Source organism: Caloenas nicobarica, chromosome 12, assembly GCF_036013445.1.
Source record: "Caloenas nicobarica isolate bCalNic1 chromosome 12, bCalNic1.hap1, whole genome shotgun sequence".
NCBI lineage: Eukaryota > Metazoa > Chordata > Aves > Columbiformes > Columbidae > Caloenas > Caloenas nicobarica.
In genome coordinates this window covers 22,409,871-22,430,168 of record NC_088256.1, presented here as the reverse complement: position 1 = coordinate 22,430,168, position 20,298 = coordinate 22,409,871, and the positions used below count along the sequence as shown (strand labels likewise).

Below are 20,298 nucleotides of genomic sequence, written 5' to 3'. Positions count from 1 at the left end.
TTTCTGAACAGTGTATTATATAAACCCCCCAGTCCCTATGGAGACTCCAGCAAAAGGAGCCAGAGCTCCATCGTTGCCGCAGCAACGGCTCACGGAGCGATGGAGCCGCCGGAGCAGCCCCTACCTTCCCAAAGTGCTCGATGAGGATCTCGACCACGATGTTTTGGAACTTGATGTTCATCATCGCTGCCACGGTGTCCTCCTGGGCCCGCATGAGGGTCGGTCCAAATATCACCCCCATGTTAGACGGGGACATCAGGTTCTCCCGGCTGTGCTCACACACGCTGCGGAGAGGAGGGAAAGAGGAACGGGGTTTGCTTTGGGCTTTTTCAAACAGATCTTATTCCAAGCAATAGAAAAGGATAGCGTAAGAATCAGTCATTCTATTTTCATCATTTTGTTTCAGCAGAATTTGTTTCCCAACCCTCCCAGAGATAAAACATGTCTCTGGCTATGACACGTGTATTTGGGAGAGCAACGCACCGACAGCATGTTTATGTGATCCCTTCCCACTCCCAGCTCCTCTTCTCGCTCTGCAATGAAAAGTCATCTGCGCAACACATACACAAAAGGAACCATTTAAAAGGGAATATCCTGTTTATCCAGAACTGACTTTTGGTTTTAATTTTTCCTCTGTCTGAAGGAGGACTGAATGTAGGGAGCACACTTTGGAGGTTCGCAATAAATGTCTACGGCACCTCCTTTCTGAAAGAAGCCCCGTGTTCAGGGAGCAGAGCTGGTTCTCCAGCAGCCCTGGAGCTGTGCAGGACCCTGCGAGCCGGGGGCAGCACCAGCCCCCGCGGTGGGCACGACCGCTCCAGAGGCGCAGTGGGGACACAGGGACTCTGACCCCGGGTTTGCCCTGCGCCGCTGCTGTGAAAGAGGTTTCTGTCGGCACGAAGGGAGAGGCAGCAGAATTTAAGAGTAAACACTTGAAGGAATAAACACAATGACCACAAGTGCAGTGTCGGCTTCACCTGACAACACGCCAGACACGCAGCCCTGCCGCCTGCAAGGAAAGGCTTCTGAAAACTGCACACGTGTGCACGGACAGCTGGAAGGGGACGGCGGGCAGGAGCCCCCAGACACGGTGGGATCCCCCAAAGACGGTGGGATCCCCCGAAGAGGGGTCCTGGCACCTGGGGCCAAGCACTTGCCTTCGAGTGTCGGGCATGACGATCCCAGATCAGCCCTGCTTATTTCTGATACAGTCCGGTTTGGAAAGCGACTTCTCCACAGTCTCAGCATGAGCCCTGTCACCCCAGAGCCGTGGCCCCTGCCGGGGGCACAGGTTGGCACGCTCGAGCCCTCGTGCTGCTCGGGGGGCTCAGGACACTGAGCCCACAGAGCTGGAGATGAAACCAAAGCATGCTGCATGTTCAGCCCGTGGACACAGGTCCTGCAGCTGTTCCCAAACCCCAGACCTAATGTTCTTGTTAACTGGAGTGAGAGGTGGCAATTTATAGCTCTGTTACCAGAGGGTACTTTCATGTAAAAATTATTTCCTGGTTGCTGCTTGTCAGAGAGGGGCTGAAAGTGGCAGTTGGAAAGAGAAGCATCACTCAGCGCAGTGGGCAGCAAGCACAATCATACCATTTGTGCACTCCAAACCTACATTCCTAGCGGGACTGTGGTGGATACGGTTTTGCAAACCTGCCACAAAAAAAGGCTTGTTCTGCTCATTCCATTATCCCCCTTACTTGGGCTTTAGAGAAAAACATCTGCTTACTTGACGAGGTGTTGTATGAGGAGCTCTAACATCTCTCTGTTCTTGTCAGGCAGTTTATAGACCAGAGCATGAATGGCTCCCAGCCTGTAATCCAGGTTCTCGGATTCTGGAAAGCAATAACACAAAGAAAAGTTTGTGCCCACCACTTTCAAAGTAAACACATCAGAGGAAGATAAAGCCAAAGAAAATCTGTGGGAGCTGTTCCCTCTGCAGTGTGGGGCTGGCTGGCCAAACCCACCGATGGGAAGCGGAAGAAAATGAGATTACATAGCAACAGGGTAATCATTGTGAGGAATAAAATGGAGTGGAGAGAGGGAGGAATGAGGCCTGAACGGGAGCCAAGGGCCGCGCTGCGCAGCTGGGCATGGCCGGGGGATCCCTCACACCCCAACCCAGCGCGGGGCATCTCATCAGCCCCCACAGACATGGGTAACCAAGACACGGTGAAATAGTGTGAAAAGAATAGCGTGGGATCTTGGTAGCTGAGAAGCTTAATGTGCAGGTTTCTGAGGGAGGGTAGGGAAGGGATTACGGTTTTGCATGCACCCACTCATCATTGGTTTAACAGTTCTGAAACTAAGAAATCTTGGGCTTGAGTACGATCAGTAGGCGGTGGAAATTTTTCCTTTCCAGGAAAGAACAAGTGTTATTAATTCTCGAAAGGTCCAAAATGAAGAGAAGCGGGTGTTCTCCTGCGCTCCTGTTGGCTCAGGGAGGCAGGGGTGTGAAGGATGCCTTCATCCCAAATATTCAGAGCGTGCTGCATTTCCAAATGCCAGGACTCTCGTGCTGAGGGCAATGAGCGTCTCCCTGTATCCCTCCAGTCTCCATCTCAGCATGCTGGCTCTCAACACGCTCTTAGGATCCAGCCAGTTCAGAATTATTACAGCTTATTAAAAACGGCCACACCAATGAGACAGCCGAGGACCGGCCGGTTTAGCACAGGCGATGCTGTCGGTATGTCCATCTTACTTGGGCGATTCCCTGTCACTACTGGTTGCAGCTCAGTCCCAAGAGCTGCAGCAGAAAAATGTCTTTCATGTGCCAGTAGACACTTTGAATTCAACACCCCAGGACAAATTTCATGACCCAAAGGGAGCACCTATCTATCTGTGTGACAACAGCTCATCCCACTCCCTCACAGGTTCTAAAATAAATGTATTAATGCTACTGAGGAACAATCCTTCTGGGACACTTGTGTTGACTGCAGGTGAGTTGACATCCCCCAGCTCTCGAGACCCTCCGAGAGCACGAAACCCTGTGAGAGGGATGAGAACTGCGGTAGCAAAGGAAAGAAGGGAAGAAAACCCACCACCTCCCTGCAATGGAGCGCCCAGAAAAGAGGGTCCCCCCTCTTTCTGTGGGGCCGTGGCCAGACACCCGGTGCGGGGCTGGCAGAGCCGTGCCGAGGGATTCGGCTGCACCGGGGGAGGGCAGCGCAGCCGCGGGACTTACTGGCAGCCAGGACCAACTCTTTGTGGAGCTTGTACGTCATGACGGGCTCAGACAGGTTCCTGCAAGGACCAGAGAGAAAGCTGAGCTCTGCGGGGCAGTGCCCACGCACCGCTGATCGCAAAGGAGAGACGCCAAAACCCGCCCCTCCTCCAGCGCCACTGCTCCCCGGGGCATCTCCCGCCAGCAGTATTAATTGATCGGCCTTCCCCAGGGGATGTGGGGTTTTACGACAGGTGTATTTCTCAAAAAAATAGCTTAAAATTTAAAAATCCATTCCTCTTCCCAAAGCCTCTGTCACTTCTCCGCCCTTTCCAAGAGCCAGATGTCAACACCTGGCAGTTCACTGTGCTTTTTGCCCAGAGCAGCCCCAAGCTCCTTTGCCCACGCGGGACACGTGTGACCTGCAGCGCTACCTGAGATAAAACTTGAGTGAGCTGGTAATCGTCTTGATGTCCCAGTCGCCGCTTTGGAGATCCACGTCCCCTGGACATTTTGGATCTGGAGGAAGAACAAAATAGCTTTAAAATAGGATCCGTTTGGAGGCTGTTCATAAACGGCACGCTCTCAGGGGGGTTCCTCTGGAGACAAACGGAGCTCCAGCAGCACAGGGGGAAAGCTGCTGGTTCTCTCTGCTGGGAAAAGCAGAACAACAGTGCCAGTGTCAGCGTTGGGAAAGGCTGAGGAGCAGGGCTAACCGGGGACAGAAGAAGCAGCAGTTATGTTTAAGCAGTGGTGAAAAGTCAGTGAGGGCATATTCTCTACAGTTTATTTTTTCCCAGCACAGCCAAGACTGGCAGAAAGGACACTTCAACAGATCCAAGACAAGCTTTCCGATATCCAAAGTAACCTGAGGTCCAGCTCCAATCCCTCCCCTGCAGGCTGTTCTGGAAACGTTCCCTGTGGCTGCAGGGCGAGGAGGAGCAGGACACATCGCTCCTGCCCGCCCCCAACAGCCACAGCACTGCTGGGGAACGAGAAGAAAAGGACATGCTTGGGGGATGAGGGGCAGCTGGACTCGAGAAACAAACCACATGATTCATTTATAAAAAGAAATAGGACTAGAAACAAAAAAAAAAGGAAAAAATATCTATCTCCTGACTAAAGTTCAGGATGAAATCCTTCTGCAGCAGTTATTTCTGTGTTGTTGGACTTTCCATCATGAGTTCGTACACAGTGGGGTGGCAAGTGGTCAACCAGACCAATGCCCATAAATAAAATGAAAAACCACTCACTGGTGGAGTTGAGATGAGAAAACCACAGAGCTACTCACAGGGAGGGTGAGAATCAAGAAGTACTAAAAACTTATGCTAACTAATTAGTCACCAGCTAGTGTAACTGGATAGCTGTATGCAGCCATGGCTCCACAGGAACTGGTACAGCTACACATCACCACAAACCAGCTGCTTTAATAAACAACAATACCAAAAGCAATAGTAAACAATAGTGAAAAATAAGAGTAAAGCCTTTGCATACTGCATTGATATGAGATGTGTCTGCAGGGAGCCGGTGGAGCCCAAGGCACGTGGGTACCAGTGCCAGGGCACCTTCTGCAGGGCTTACCGCAGGAACGCATACATTGGCTTGTCCACGTTCACAACAGAAATGCATACATTAACCAACTGGTGTACACATTGCACACAGTGAGGTATCCCAGTCTGTCTGGGTGAAAACCTTAACCCAGGGGGATGGCGTCCCTGGAGGGGACAGCTCTCAAGACACCTCACCAAGGAGAAGGGTCCCCCCGCGCTGGTCTGGGGGCTGGTTTGGGAGGTGGGACGAGGCAGCTCTGCAGAGCAGCGCGGGCAGGAGCTGCAGGCAGCGCAGGGCGAGCGCTCATCTCTCCTTGGCCACCATCCTGCACCCTGGGCCTGCAGCAGGAACACGGCCCCAGAACGGGACTCCAAAATGCCTGAATATTTTTAGCAGATGATGGGAGAAAGCTCGTCCCCACTGCTCCAGGGTCACTGCCTCACTTTGGCTCGTGGCTGCTCTCTTAACTTCAAAGGCAGGCTGCACCACAAACAGCAATGCAGCTTAAATGGAGAGGCACTAGAGCAGGTTGCAGAAAAAAGCCCAGAAAAGGAGGTGAAGCAGGGCCACGGGGACCAAGAGCTGTGCTGGACATTTCTCACTGGGAAACCTGATCCGCTCTGTCCCTGTTAAACGATACAGAACCTGGACAAGCTAATTGCACAGAATAATTAATTCTTACCAAAAAAGGCATTCAGCAGCTTCTGCACCTGAATGTTGCTGCCCACGGTCCGGTACACGCCCTCGGTAGCGATCCCTGGCAGCAGAGCAGCGCGTCAGCCCGGCGGTGCGGCTCCACGGCCCCCCCTGGCGGCAGCGACACCGCCCGGGACCCGCAACGGCCGGGACCCCCGGCCCCGCGCCCCGGCCCCGAAACCCCGGCCCTGCAACCCCGGCCCCGAAACCCCGGCCCTGCAACCCCGGCCCCGAAACCCCGGCCCTGCAACCCCGGCCCCGAAACCCCGGCCCCGAAACCCCGGCCCTGCAACCCCGGCCCCGAAACCCCGGCCCCGCGCCCCGGCCCCGAAACCCCGGCCCCGAAACCCCGGCCCCGAAACCCCGGCCCCATCCCGGGACCCCCAGCCCCACACCCCAGCCAATGTACACCAGTACATGGTACAGGTGATGTACGCTGGCACAGGCTGATGCACACCAGTACATGCCATGTAACCTAGCACAGGTTGATGTACGCCAGTACAGGCAATGCAGACCAGTACAGGCTGATGTACACGGGTACCAGCAATGTACACCGGTACAGGTGTTGTACAGCAGTACAGGCGTTGCACAAAAGCCCCCGGGTGAGCTATCACCCACCATCCCGCTTCTGTCCTGCTGCTTCCAACAGCACGTGGCTGAATGAGCCGGTTCCCCAGTTAACCCCAGTTAACCCCGCCTGTCCCCCGGTACGGGCACCCCAGAGTTCTCCTCCTGCCGTCAACCCATGTGCTCAGAGCCGAGTGTGAGAAACTGATGGATGAAACCAGCACAAGGACAGCAATTCAATCCTAACCAGAATTTGCTATAACAACACTCCAGACCACGCAGGATTTCTACTCCTCTGACACGTGCTCTTCGGTTAACAGCCAAAGTCCCGTTTCACTGACCCTCACCACCAAACTACAGAAAATACAATATAATTCAGGGCCACGGAAGCAACGCCGCGACGGTGGCAACTCCGGGTGTCAGGACGGCAGCACCTCACCTTTCGTTTCCACCGCGTTGATGCATTTCCGCACGAACTTGAAGCCGACCTCGTTGAGCTCCACTGTGCCAAAGCAGAAAACGGGGTTATCTGTGCAGGAACCGCCCGCGCAGCCCCGGCCCCTGCTCACACCCAGCGCTGCGTCCCCCAGCAAAACACCGGCATTCCTGACATCCTGCAAGGAACTATTAGTTCCACGTGTTCTCCGTTTTTCCTTGAATTTATTTTGAGTTACAGCATTGCTCCCTACTCCCTTTCTGTTTAATAATAAAAGCGTACGTCAGTCTTGCCACATGTGAATTTGTATCTGATAAGGAGTTGATTAATCATTTCCAGAGCACTGCAAAATCCGCAGTCAAAGCTCTTCCACATCACAGGATCGTGTAATTTCTGCTTATCTACTTGACTAGATTAAAAAGCAAAACCAATACAGCCTGATATGCTGAGTAAAGCAGAACACAGCTTTTTGTTCCAGCCAACTGACCCCAGACTATCGCTGTGCCTGTCTGGCGGGCATCAATGAAGCAGGTGGAAAGTTGGGATTTTTTTCTGTACACATATTTCAACCTCTGTAATCACATTACTACTGCTAATTTTTCCAGGATATCTGGAAGGATTGTCTAAGTTATAATGTGAAATATTTTTCTGTTAAGTGCAAACATTTATACTGAATTTCTCCTAAATAACCATGGTGTTAATAGTTTTTTGTTTGGCTTTTGTTTGTTTGCTTTTTATCTTTTGTTGTTGTTTTTGTGGTTGCTGGCTTTTTTTTTTTTCCTAGAGTTTTTTGTGTTTTTTCTGGGAGGAGGGGACACCCACATGTGAGAGAGGAGACACGGGACAAGGTGGTGGGATGGCAGCTCCAGGGAACTAAATGCCACCTCTATTTTCCAATTATAATCTTTGCTAAGGGAAATGTCCTCAGAATCTCTCACTGACCTTTTTCCTCTCTGTTATGCTGGAGTTTAGAGGTGCAAATTGAACCCTGCATCCTGCTAGTTCTTGCTAAATAAAAACTGCACATTGCAACCGGTAACTTTTACCATTTGCAACTCATTCTTATCTGGCCCCGGCAGCTCGGGAACAGCAACACCAGTTACTCACTTTCCTCCTGCTTTGTGATGGGACTGTGGTAGATCTGAAAAAGGGGAGGGAGTGGGGGAGGAAGAAACAAAAACACAATGCAAGTGAGTTGATATTTATTTCCAAAAGAAAATGCAGCACCCCATAAATCATCCAAGGCCAATCACAGTCAGACAATCTCCCAAAGAAATGTCATTTTATAATTAAGCAAGATACCATTATCTACACAATAAATAGGTTTTTGCTGCATTTCACTGAAGCACCTGTTTCTAGGATAGGGGTCTCCCAAAACCTGAGCAGGAAACCTTGCTTGTCCTTTAGGTGCCCAGTAAAAGTGGCAGCTGGGCAGTCTGGCACACAGGGGCTGTGGGGTTTTTGTTCATTTGCTTGCTTTTAAAAATTAAAGTGTCGAGACATTCTTTCATCTTATACAAAAAAACATTTTGTATTTTTTTAATTAACAATAAACAGCAGGTGCTGTTCCAGACAGAAAATAAAAAATCCTTCCTATATAACAACACGTGTGCCCGGCTGCCAGCACCAGCCCTGAGCCCCACAGCCCGACCCTCCTGCCCGGGCAGCGGCTGCTGCGGCACCGCAGCGCCACGGGGACAGCCTGTGCCACCGGCAGAGCCACATGGACCCGTCTGCGCCCCACGGAACCGCACGGGCCCGTCTGCGCTGCCCCACGGAACCGCACGGACCCGTCTGCGCCCCACGGAACCGCACGGACCCGTCTGCGCCCCACGGAACCGCACGGACCCGTCTGCGCCCCACGGAACCGCACGGACCCGTCTGCGCCCCACGGAACCGCACGGACCCGTCTGCGCCCCACGGAACCGCACGGACCCGTCTGCGCCCCACGGAACCACACGGACCCGTCTGCGCTGCCCCAGAACTGCACGGACCCGTCTGCGCTGCCCCACGGAACTGCACGGACCTGTCTGCGCCCCACGGAACCGCACGGACCCGTCTGCGCTGCCCCAGAACTGCACGGACCCGTCTGCGCTGCCCCACGGAACCGCACGGACCCGTCTGCGCCCCACGGAACCGCACGGACCCGTCTGCGCCCCACGGAACCGCACGGACCCGTCTGCGCCCCACGGAACCGCACGGACCCGTCTGCGCCCCACGGAACTGCATGGACCCGTCTGCGCTGCCCCAGAACCGCACGGACCCGTCTGCGCCCCACGGAACCGCACGGACCCGTCTGAGCCCCACGGAACCGCACGGACCCGTCTGCGCCCCACGGAACCGCACGGACCCGTCTGCGCCCCACGGAACCGCACGGACCCCACCGCAGCTCCGCGGGGGTGAGTGACGCTGCAGGCGGAGCAGGAGGTGACAGCGGTGGCCGTGTCACCGCGCTGCCGCGGGACCCGCCGGCAGAGGACACTGTTCGGCAGCGCACCGGGGCTCTGGCAGCTCCAGCACTCACCGGCTCCTTCCCGTCCATCGCCTCCATCCACAGCCTGCGGTTGGCTTCCGACAGCGCCTGCAGCGTGATGGTCCCAGACCTGCGCAGGAAAACGAAGAAAAAGGTTTATTTAATGAATGGCAGAGAGCGATTTCACTCAGGTTCACAGGGTTTATCTGTTTTGAGGCCATCTGAATATGAAGCACCTCACCTTTCATTAGTTTCAATGTCAAAACAAAACCTTTTGTCTATGGAGTCCGTCTTTCTCCTTACACAGGATTTCAGGGTCAGGTCTAAGGTGCCCTAGGAGAGAAAACAGCAGCCGAGGTCAGAGGACAGAAGCGCAGGAGACCTGGGGCTCCTCAGCGCCCTGCGGCACGGGACGGCACTGCCCGCAGAGCGCCGGCTGCTGGGGTGCCCTGCCCGTCCAGCAGCATTGGCACCGGAGCACAGATGGTCCTTCCACCACCAACACACAGAGATCAAAGGCTTCCTGAGCCAGGCTTCCTCTCCCCGGCTACAGAATGTTCTAGACCTCATGGCACTACCTGCGAACAAGAGCTGAATATCTCAGCAACAGCAACGTGTCTGCAGAGCATGAACCCTGCAAGGAACAACCCGCGTGAGGCAGGTGCGTGGTCTTGAAGCCAGCACCATGCTTGTCTGTCATCTGACACAGCTGGGTCCTAGTTTTCATCGGACTTAATCAGCACCAACAATTATCCATAGCATTCACGGTCCAAACAGCTTGACACAAAATACTTTGTAGAAAAAGAACATTAACCGACCAGCTCCAGAGTAGATGCACTCTGCTGAACGGCCGGCACTGCTCTGGCCCTCTGCGTTCATGTCCCGTTATGATGGGGCATTAACTGACTCTACAGCAGAGTCGATTTGTAACATGGCTGTGAGATCTCCAGGACTTGGAGGAGCTCTGAAGAGATGCTCAGGAGACCTTAAAACCAACCAGACCCTCGGGCTGAGCTGCAAACCTGGAACACGTTCATCACCCCGAGTGGCACTGCTGTGTCTGCAAGAGCTCTGGCAGGAGCGGATCGAGCAGAACCAGGTGAGTGACAAGGACAGCCTCCTCCCAGGTCGCGTCCAGCCTCCTCCCAGGTTGCGTCCAGCTTCCACGCTGTGCTGATAATCTCCTGGCTGTGTTTTTTGTGTGTACCGGTTGTTTGGGGTTTTTAAGAGCACTCTTTTAACAGTGGCATTTGAAGCTGTGTGGCAGCTGTGACCCAAACGTGCGGATTACCAGACTGCAAGAGTTTGGGAACAGCACCAATTTACGTTTTTACAAGTCCCTGCCCTGTGTTAATTGCCCTCACTAGACGTGTTTACGGCGGAGATGACAATAGATCTCTCTAGTCCATGTTTTGGACATTTCTTTGCCAAGGTCTCCGCCAAAGGCTTCCAAAAATTATGTTTTATTTTATTGCTGCAGCGTGCAGAGGGCTGCCAAGGAACAGAGCATGAGCTCAGGAGCTGCGGAGCAGCACGCCGGGCTGGGGCGTCCCGGGGGACGCGGCTCCGTGGCATCGGAGGCGGGTGGACTCTGCTGGCCGCACTTGCTGTGCTCCATCATCCCCCTGACCCGGCCCCTCCTAGGAACGGCAGGGAACTCCCAGACACATCGCTCACTGCTGAAAACCGAAGCATTTTGTGAAAGAAGCAGTGCCCCAAATCACTGCTTTATCGCACAGTTTAGAGCTGCAAACACTGCCCTCTCCTCCTCTCTTAACATTGGTAACCAGTTCTGAAAACAGAAATCAAAACCACAAACCAGAGACTGAGCAAACATGCAAAGGCAGAGAATCCTGCTTTTGGAAGCACTCATCTGGTAACTCAAGTCATTCTAGTACTTGCAATCACTGCCAGGGGGTTATATGAAAACCAGGCTGCAGGTTCACTGGCCATTTGTGTGGATAAATATAAAAATTAGCTTGTCTAGAAAGGCAGAAATTTCACACTAGACCAAACTTGCAAGTCATCACTGCTTGAATAACACTCATGTCACACGAACCTGCGTGTCTGCTGCCAGCATACCCCTCTGCCCGGGAGGGGACACCAGCACAGCCCTCTGCCTGGGGACACCAGCACAGCCCTCTGCCTGGGGACACCAGCACAGCCCTCTGCCTGGGGACACCAGCACAGCCCTCTGCCTGGGGACACCAGCACAGCCCTCTGCCTGGGGACACCAGCACAGCCCTGCTTGGGGACACCAGCACAGCCCTCTGCCTGGGGACACCAGCACAGCCCTCTGCCTGGGGACACCAGCACAGCCCTCTGCCTGGGGACACCAGCACAGCCCTCTGCCTGGGGACACCAGCACAGCCCTGCATGGGGACACCAGCACAGCCCTGCATGGGGACACCAGCACAGCCCTCTGCCTGGGGACACCAGCACAGCCCTCTGCCTGGGGACACCAGCACAGCCCTGCTTGGGGACACCAGCACAGCCCTCTGCCTGGGGACACCAGCACAGCCCTGCTTGGGGACACCAGCACAGCCCTCTGCCTGGGGACACCAGCACAGCCCTCTGCCTGGGGACACCAGCACAGCCCTCTGCCTGGGGACACCAGCACAGCCCTCTGCCTGGGGACACCAGCACAGCCCTGCATGGGGACACCAGCACAGCCCTGCATGGGGACACCAGCACAGCCCTCTGCCTGGGGACACCAGCACAGCCCTCTGCCTGGGGACACCAGCACAGCCCTCTGCCTGGGGACACCAGCACAGCCCTGCTTGGGGACACCAGCTGCCAGACGATGGCTCCCGCCAGCAGGGCTGTGGCGTTTGTACGTCTGTTTGCTTATGGCAAGAGATGACATGGGAGGACGGGGGTGAGACCCGCCGGTTGGGTCGGTGTTTGCGGACATCCCTCCAAGAAAACAACTCACTTGTTTAGCTCCGGGCTTCTGGTCCATGGGCGTCATCCGTAAGGTCTTCGCCTCTTTTTCGTACTGGCAGTAATATTTCACCCAGGAGATGCCCAGCGCCCCTGCACAGACACAAGGAGCTGGAGTCAGAGACAGCACAGCCCCACATCTCTGGGGACCGACACTGCAGGGACATCCCCCTCGATGGGGACACCCCTCAGTGGGGACACTTCCCTCAATGGGGACATCCCCCTCACCAGAGTCTCCACCCACAAAAGCCAGGAGGAGAGGAAGAGGGGAGGAAGGGCAGAGGGTGAGGAGCCGCCTCCATCGCCCTCCCAAAACGCGGCTGGTGAAAGGGCGTTTGTGGGACTCTGGTCCCCAGCCAAGCCGGGCTGGCCAAGTCCAGCCAAGACCGATGCTGGCAGGATCCTACGTGGCCTGAATGTTTGTTTCACACAGACACCACTATTTTCTCCCGCCGATGAAAACTTGGCAGTAAAGACAACAGCATCTTTAAAACACTCTAAAGTTTCTATTTATACCACACTAGATTTATTGTCACTTTTCTTTGTTGTTTTACCTGAATCCCTTTATATTAAATACTTCAGCTGATTTTTTTTCTGTAATTTTTTTTTTAAGTTGCAGTGCCTGGAGGAACAACTCTCTTCGTACTTGATTTATAGGGGAAACACAAATGGAGGCGGCAAACAGTCACTGGCACGTAGGGACAGGCCACATTTGCTTGTGCCTAAAATTTCTGTTTATGTGTTTTCTTTTAAAAGCAGGGTAAACATACATACAAATATATGTGTAAATATATTTGTATATATAATCCAAAAATGAACCGCTCACAGAGTAAGTCGTCTGCAGACTCCGAGGTCACAGCTCTGCACACGGGCTTTGTCCCGAGTGCTGGTGCCTGCACGGCTGTGCGAAGCTACAGCGAGTATTTGTAAAGGACTGATCTAGTGTGACGTGACTCCGCACAGAATCACAAGCAGTTTCGCTCCCAGCAGCGTAGCTCTGCCGGCTGGATAACCCGTCAGCCGCGCTCGCAGGCACAGCGAGGGGGAGGCTGGGCAGGCACCCGGCTCGCGCTGATCAACACGGCCAAGGTGCCATGTGCCAGCGCTCCGGCCTCGCCAGCGCTACAACAGTCATCAATCTCATCTAATTGGAGCGCAGGGCAATTAGCTCCTCGCTTACACGGCTCGTGTAACCGGGGCAGGCTGGGTGCCACCGCCGAGCGGGCTGGCGGCCCCGGGGATCCCGGCGCACAGCCGGGGCGATGCTGCGGCTCCCGGCACAGCCCGGCTCACACCTGCCCTAGCGCCTCGAGGTGCACGCGAAAGACATTACATTTCTCCTGGGTGTACAGATAGCCCTCGATGGTCGGCTGCCCGGGGAGCTTGCAGGTCAGGGGGGCTTCCTTCATCCTCTTCTTCAGGTCTTCCAGCTCCTCCCGTGTGCTGGAAAAATGATTCCTTGTCTGTTCAGAGAGAATACAAAGCAGCACATCTGAACATGAGCAAAGAGCAAGCTTCAGGTATCCCTGCTCAAAATCTAGGTGCTCTGGCAGAAATTAATCAGTCCTCAATGTATAAAATGTGGAAGCCACTGCACAAATTCACATGAAAACTCCAGCTCTAAGAACACCGGGCTCTTAAAGCGTGATTGAACAGACAAGGTTTAACATGCCGTGCGTGGAATGGTGTCGAAGAGTCATGACTGGGAGGACACTTGTTCTTTCAATAAAAGAACCTCAGCACATTTTAAAGCTAGGTGAGGCAGAAGGAAACACCCGAGCTGCTCTTGGCACCACTGTTTAGGTAACAGGTGTATTCTACAAACCCGGGCATCGACTCCCCAAAAGATCGTGCTACACTGCTGGGCATGGGATCATTTTTAAAGAGGGTTTTATGGAACACCTCTCAGACCAATTCACAAGCCAGCAGCAAACTCAACTTGGCACAGATTTATGGCTGTTATTCCACAGGAACGAGGGTCAGCCACGGAAGACTGAGGATAAAAGAAACAGGACACAGGTATTTTTCCCCGTGTACTTAGCCAGCGAGGAGCTTACCGAGGCATGTAGTAATCTGATACTGTAAGATCAAGATTGGAAGCCTTTTTAGAAGATCTGTACAATTTCAATCTCATGAAATTGGAAGAAATTATAAGGCTTGTTTATGCACAAGGTTGAATGATCTAATTGCAGTAGCCCCCGTTCTAGGCAGAGAAAAGCACGATAATAGCACCCGCTGCAGGCTGTCTTGTGCAGGAAAGGAGAAAATACATGTGAACTGAGAAGGAAATAACGTTATCTGCACCTCCCACAATGCAAACATGGACAGTTTGTTTTGCATGGAAAAGCCTTGCCACCAGAGGCGTTTAAATACAAATGAGAAGTCACATGTAAGAAATACTTTCGCTGGGCAGGAACTCACATTCTGCAGGCTGAGCTGGAGCTGCTGTTTGTAAGGGAGGAAATCCTGCGTGAGCTCGACCGTCAGGTTGTTGTAAGTAAAGAGGCTGTGGAGAAAAGCCAGCACCTGCGAAGGAGAAAAAGAACACAGATTAAACTTCTATATTTCTAATCAGAGGAAAGATAGACAGGAAATAAGAGTTTCAGAATTTACATATACAAATATAATTTTTTTCCTTACAATTTTAGAGTGATGCAAGTTTTAGTACGACTTATCCACCACAAAGGCCTAAAGCCCCGGTCTACCACCCACACATCTGTCTTAATAAAACACACCCAGAAGGAAAGACCCTGCAGGGAGAACCAGCGCAGATCTGCAGGTTGCTTGCCCGGGTCCCACCCGACCCCACGCTCGGCCACGTCCGTGGAACAGCAGAGCCAGCCCGGGACAGGGTCCCCGAGCACAGACACCCGCCTGTCCCGCTGCACCCGCGTGGGGCAGCTGAGGGACCAGAGAACGATGCTCTCTACGGCAGCTAAGGCTCACCGAACACAAGGTGTCGAGATAACTCATAACACGACCTCTGGCTACCTACAGCATCCAGTCTGCTCCTCAGGACAGACCCACGGACAGGACGAACGGGGCTGTGGCCTCGCCAGGCTGCTCCAGCAAACCCCAGTAAGGTCTCTTTAGCTTGGAGAAGAGGAGACTAGGGGGCGACCTCATTCATGGGGATCAATATGGAAAGGGGGAGTGTCAGGAGGATGGGGCCAGGCTCTTCTGGGTGACAACCAGTGATAGGACAAGGGGCAATGGGTGCAAACTGGAGCACAGGAGGTTCCACTTAAATTTGACAAGAAACTTGTTCGCGGTGAGGGTGCCAGAGCCTGGCCCAGGCTGCCCAGGGAGGTTGTGGAGTCTCCTTCTCTGGAGACATTCCAACCCGCCTGGACACCTTCTGTGTAACCTCAGCTGGGTGTTCCTGCTCCGGCGGGGGGATTGGGCTGGATGAGCTTCCGAGGTCCCTTCCAACCCCTGACATTCTGGGATTCTGCGTTCAGCTGCAGCAACCCACGTGTGCAAGATCAGCTCCTGCTCCATCGCAAGATTCCCCAGGACCAAATCCAGCCTGGTAACTCATCCCTTGTGTCTGTCAGCAAGCCAGCGTATCTGAGCATCAAACAGCAAGGCCTGCAAGGAAAGGCAGCTCCTACCGGTTCAACAATACTGAATTTCTTGCTTTCTTGCACTTCCTGGATCTGGTACACATACTCGAGGGAGGACTCAAAGAAATTGTGTCTCTCTTTGTCAACCTGAAGGTCAGCCTGGAAGAAAGAGGGAGAGGTGAAAAAAGAAAATACATCACATCTAGCTTGACAATATTTGAGTAGTATTTGTCTGTCAGCCCACAAGTACTTCTGTCCTTGCTTGAGAAAAGCCTGCCAAGGGTGTCCGGCCCAGGATTTGAACTCTTTGAACCAGAAGACTGGAGCACTGGCCATTCTTCTCCCTTTTCTGGCTCCCTTTCAGAAACTCGCTCCCCTCTGCAAGCACAAGGCTTTCCCGAAGCATATTTGTAATTTCAGCACAAGCTCCTTCTCCACCTGCAGCCCCGCGCTAACGAGGACAAGGCCACTGTCACGCTCCTCTCGCCCGACTCCTGCTGCGACCCAGACCCAGCGATTCCAGAGCTGCAGCACCAGGCAGGACGGCGGGCACGCCGCCTTACCACAGCTTACACAAAGTTCGCCTCGCAAAGATGCTTGTAGGTTGATCTGACAACTGTTTTGGCAGATCTGATTTGATCCAGCTGCTCTGATGGGGGCTGGAGCAGCTGGTGCTTCCCGTTCTGCTTGTTTGTGTCCGGCGGCAGCAGCCGAAGGGGCAGCCCCTCCTGTGCGCTGCCCTGCAAGCACCGGCACCTACAGCCGGGCTGGCAAAAATAACCATAACCAGCTGCTTTTCAGCCAGATCAGCTCCCCAAGCCAGTTCAAAGGCTGCCCAGCCTCCACGTATGCCAGGAAAACTGGTCACCACCCTGTATTGTAAGAACAAGGGACGACAATGCTTAAAGCCACTACTGCCATTCGCCACCCAGAGAACTGCCACCTCTGCTTCCCTGGTCTCGTCCACCTGAATAGGCTTTGGGCAGATTTACTTGTTTATCAGTTTCAACTGGTTACTGGAAGGGATGGTTTTCCCCCCCGCTTTTTAAGATCTAGAGCAGCTGGTGATGCTGTTCAGGACCTGATGGAAGAAAACTCCATACACACCTCCTGTAACTGGGATTCCTTCTTTTTGGAAGATAAATGCAAATGGCGATCCAGCATAGAATAAAACTTCTCACCATCCTTCTCAAACTTCTTCTTTCTTTCCTGTAGATGCAAGAGTTGAAGCAAAACCAGTTATTGGTGTTTTCCAGACGTGAACACGCAACACCACCGAGACCTTTTGTGTAATTCAGTATTCTCATGGCAAATTTCTGGTGGACCCAACCAGAACAGCCGGCCACCTGCTCTGATTTACGGCTCGTTGCCTACACTGGATTTAGTTACGCCTCGACACTGAGCTCTGGCAGAATGAGAGCAAACAAAAGCAAGCTAAAAAAAATAAATGTCCAGAATGAGAGCAAAAAGAGACATTTGAGAACAAAACCCAGAGAGAAGCTGCGCTGAGGACTTGGCTGCGTGCTTCTGCCTTGCCAAGACCATGAAACCACAGAGGACTGTGGCAACCAAGAAACAACCATGGGTAGACACCAGGTTGACAAACACCCAAATCAGATGGTAAGTGAGCCATCAGTGATAGCTGAGAGGCAGTTAAATTGCTTAAATAAGGAAATTCCAGCTGGGCAGCAGCCTCAATGTCAGGTCCAAGTAGCTGAGGACTGGTGTATACATACTGCAGGTTATCTAGAGGATGCCCAAATCCTCTGTCCAGCTTTTGAAAGCTCAAGAAAGTGGAAAGCAGGGTTATGAAATGCCAGCCTGCTGTGGAATTACTGGTATCTTTCAAGCTATCTCCTAAAAGCTCTGAAACGCTGCTCTCTCCCCTCCATTCAGAAATCCATGAACAAGCAAACTCACAACAACGCCACCATGACACAGGGCAGACGGACTCTGCCACACTGGCTGATATTAGTTACTTTCCTCATGAATTCAGCAGCGACCGCAAAGTTTGAAGCTGCATTTCCTAAATAAAGTCTTTTTTCTTTCTTCAGTGGGTTCTCCTGCCATGAAGTTTTGCTTCCCCGTTCAACCAGCATGGGCTGCCCAGTCTGTTCGAGATGTCCCACTGGTGGGACACGCAGGGGTTCCCAAACCTGGTACCTGCCCTGCTCAGCCCATCGCTGCCAGCGCCCGCTGCCCTGGTGCCTCGGGAAGAAGAAAGGTTATTTTCTGGTGGGCACGCATGGGCAGACACTCGTAGGTTTTTTACTGGAGCACATGCAGCTTGAAAACCTTTTTACCCAGTAATTATTCCTCCTGCCCCACAGAGACCCTGTCATTACAAGAGCCCTGGAGAGCAGTCAGTGTATCTTCTGGTGTCGTCCTCTGCACTATCAGGGATACTGGAACTCCGCATTAGCAAATCCATGCCTCAGAAAAAAAGAAAACCGTGCCAAATCCAGAGGAGCAGAGTCTCCTCCGAGAGCGAAACCTAATTTAAGCAGCCCCACAGCTGCGGAGCCGATGCCAGGAAGGGCTGTCAAAACAAACCACCACCCTCGTGACTAACATCCCCGATCAGTCCGTCCAAACCCGGAGGAGCAAAAGTGTTTGCAAAGCAGCGACTACCACGTCTGCAAGGCCACACTTCTGCATTGTCTGTCTGTGCCACCACACGCCACGTCTAAGGCAGGCAGGAGCCTGGTTTTCGTTTCTGTGACCAGGAGTCACCAAACCCCAAGGCCACAGCACTGCGGTGACACACGGCTGCGCCAGGAGCACCGGCGGCGCTGCGGCAGCTCTGCGGCTCACAGCTCCCTGCAGCTCACCGGGGACGGCTACACCGCGGCACGTCCCCATCCCCGGTGATGGAAAGGCAGCTCCAAACCCAGCCAACACGACTGAGCGGTCCCCAAGGAGGCGGCACGCAGGGGTGGCCTCTCAGCACAGCAGGGGACGGTGCCACCCCGGGGCGGCGGGGATCAGGAACCATGGCTGAGGCGGGCACCAGCTGGAACAGCATTTTTGGCACTAAAAGGGAGCTTGCCAATCATTTCCCACTCTGGCTATTTAACACATAACTGAAAGGCAGAGGGATGAATGACAAATCCCTCCTGATTGTCAAGTCAAAGCTTCTAACAGCTTGTTGGCTGCTGAACGGAGCAAGCCAAGACAAAAAAATAACACAGAAAAACCACCCAGACTGAAGCACAATCTGGAAACACGAGCACAAACTAGCTCCTCATGAATATCCAGCAGAGGACAGCACTACCTTCCCACTAAGACTTGCCAAGTCCAAGAAGCCGCCCAACTTCCATGTATTTGCTCACCAGGGAAAGCAAGGCAGTGCCACCCCGGGCAGGCGGCCGTGCGCAGGGCCGGCGACGCGGCCACGGGCACACCCGCTCGCTGCATCGCCCACCCCAGCTCTGCTGAAACCTGCACTCACGACACGGAAATGCAGTAATGAACGCAGATGGTGATGTGCTCACCATCGCTCCGTAAAGACAGCACTGAGTAAATTCAAACCCCACATCAGCTGGGGAATCACAAGCTGCTGCTGGAGAGGAGCTGAAACGCGCCACGGGCAGCGGGTTCTGCTGCAGCCTCCTCTGGCCAACGGCAGAGGGAGGAAACGGGAAAAAGAGAAACGTGTTCATATGGAAAAAAATACTTCATGCCTGAGTCTAACTGATTTGTATGATGCACCACCAGTTAATTTAAAAAAAGATAATTTCTAAAAAGTAAAATGCCGTTGAGGGGGTGTAGAAAGAGCATTTCTGTAAGACCACGCTCAACCCAGCCTGGTCTTTTTCCCTCATCCACTGTGTTCTCTCAAATGCTCCTTAGATCTTGCTCCCACAGAGATAAAAATAAGTAGAAGTTACTGTCCTCCCTTTTTTCTGAAATTATTATGAATGAAATATTAATAATAGAATTAACCATGTGCTTTTAGGAATACATGTTACCTCCTATGTAAGAACTTTTCAAGAAAGACTGCATTTATTCAGCATCCTAGAGCATAGTAAACATTCCTCCAGCAGCTTACAATGAGCCCAAACAAGTCTTTCTCCTTCAATTTTTTTTGTTTTGCTTTGTGTTTTCATTTTTGTTTTGGGTTTTTTTCTTAAGAAACAAAACCAAAGCCACCTCCTTCCAAGTGGAATCAGAATGAAACGTGAGCTGACGTGAAATGTGAAACCAGAGCCCCCGGACGCCCTCTCCTTACGCGATGCCCCGGTACCACCCGTGCCCTTCCCTGGGCTGAGAAATGCTTCGGCTCAGGGGATCCCCCATGCTTTTATTCTTGATGTCTCCACAAAGAAACATTCACCAACGAGCCACAGGAAAAGCAACGATCTGCCGGGTCCGTGGCTAACGGGGGAGGCGGCTGCAGGGGGCGGCTGCGGTGGGTCCCGCTGACACCAAGGGCTGTCCCGCGTGGGAGCACACGCTCTGAGCGGGGAGACTCCTGCACCCCGCACACGGGTTAATGCAGACTCAGATGTGTGAGTCAGACGGGCTGGCTGCAATCCAGCCACAGTCACCACAAAGACCCGATTCAAAGGCTCTTCCTATCTGGCTTCAGCATCTTGCAAAGAGAACAGAAAACATCTCACAGAAGGCGACTCTGCCAAAATATGGGAAGCGAAGCAGAGGGCACGAATTCTCTGTGTCATGTCTCTGGTCTGCTCCACAGCCCGGCTCCGGCTTCTGTGCCCCGGGTGTAAATCAGGAAGGATCCACTCCGGCCGGCGAGGCACGGCAGAGCTGCAGAGCCCCTCGGCGACAGAGAGCTGTTGTGGCAGTCCTCGTTCGGGCGGCACTCTGTGCCCCGCGGCAGTCCTCGTTCGGGCGGCACTCTCTGTGCTGTGGCAGTCCTCGTTCGGGCGGCACTCTC

The 20,298-nt window shown here is 53.4% G+C and overlaps 1 protein-coding gene across 1 annotated transcript in view; it reads right to left on the bottom strand.

Moving 5' to 3' along the window:
- Window positions 1-20,298, bottom strand: part of OPHN1 (oligophrenin 1) — a 55,711-nt gene that overhangs the window by 13,050 nt on the left and 22,363 nt on the right. Inside the window, exons 5-18 of the mRNA XM_065643083.1 lie at window positions 16,503-16,604; window positions 15,444-15,554; window positions 14,251-14,355; window positions 13,163-13,292; window positions 11,822-11,922; window positions 9,128-9,219; window positions 8,938-9,016; window positions 7,521-7,554; window positions 6,417-6,479; window positions 5,397-5,471; window positions 3,598-3,682; window positions 3,185-3,243; window positions 1,730-1,835; window positions 125-284 (exon numbers count right to left, since the gene is read on the bottom strand). Coding sequence (XP_065499155.1) covers window positions 125-284; window positions 1,730-1,835; window positions 3,185-3,243; window positions 3,598-3,682; window positions 5,397-5,471; window positions 6,417-6,479; window positions 7,521-7,554; window positions 8,938-9,016; window positions 9,128-9,219; window positions 11,822-11,922; window positions 13,163-13,292; window positions 14,251-14,355; window positions 15,444-15,554; window positions 16,503-16,604 — 1,302 coding nt within the window. The remainder of the gene's footprint in view (window positions 1-124; window positions 285-1,729; window positions 1,836-3,184; window positions 3,244-3,597; window positions 3,683-5,396; window positions 5,472-6,416; window positions 6,480-7,520; window positions 7,555-8,937; window positions 9,017-9,127; window positions 9,220-11,821; window positions 11,923-13,162; window positions 13,293-14,250; window positions 14,356-15,443; window positions 15,555-16,502; window positions 16,605-20,298) is intronic.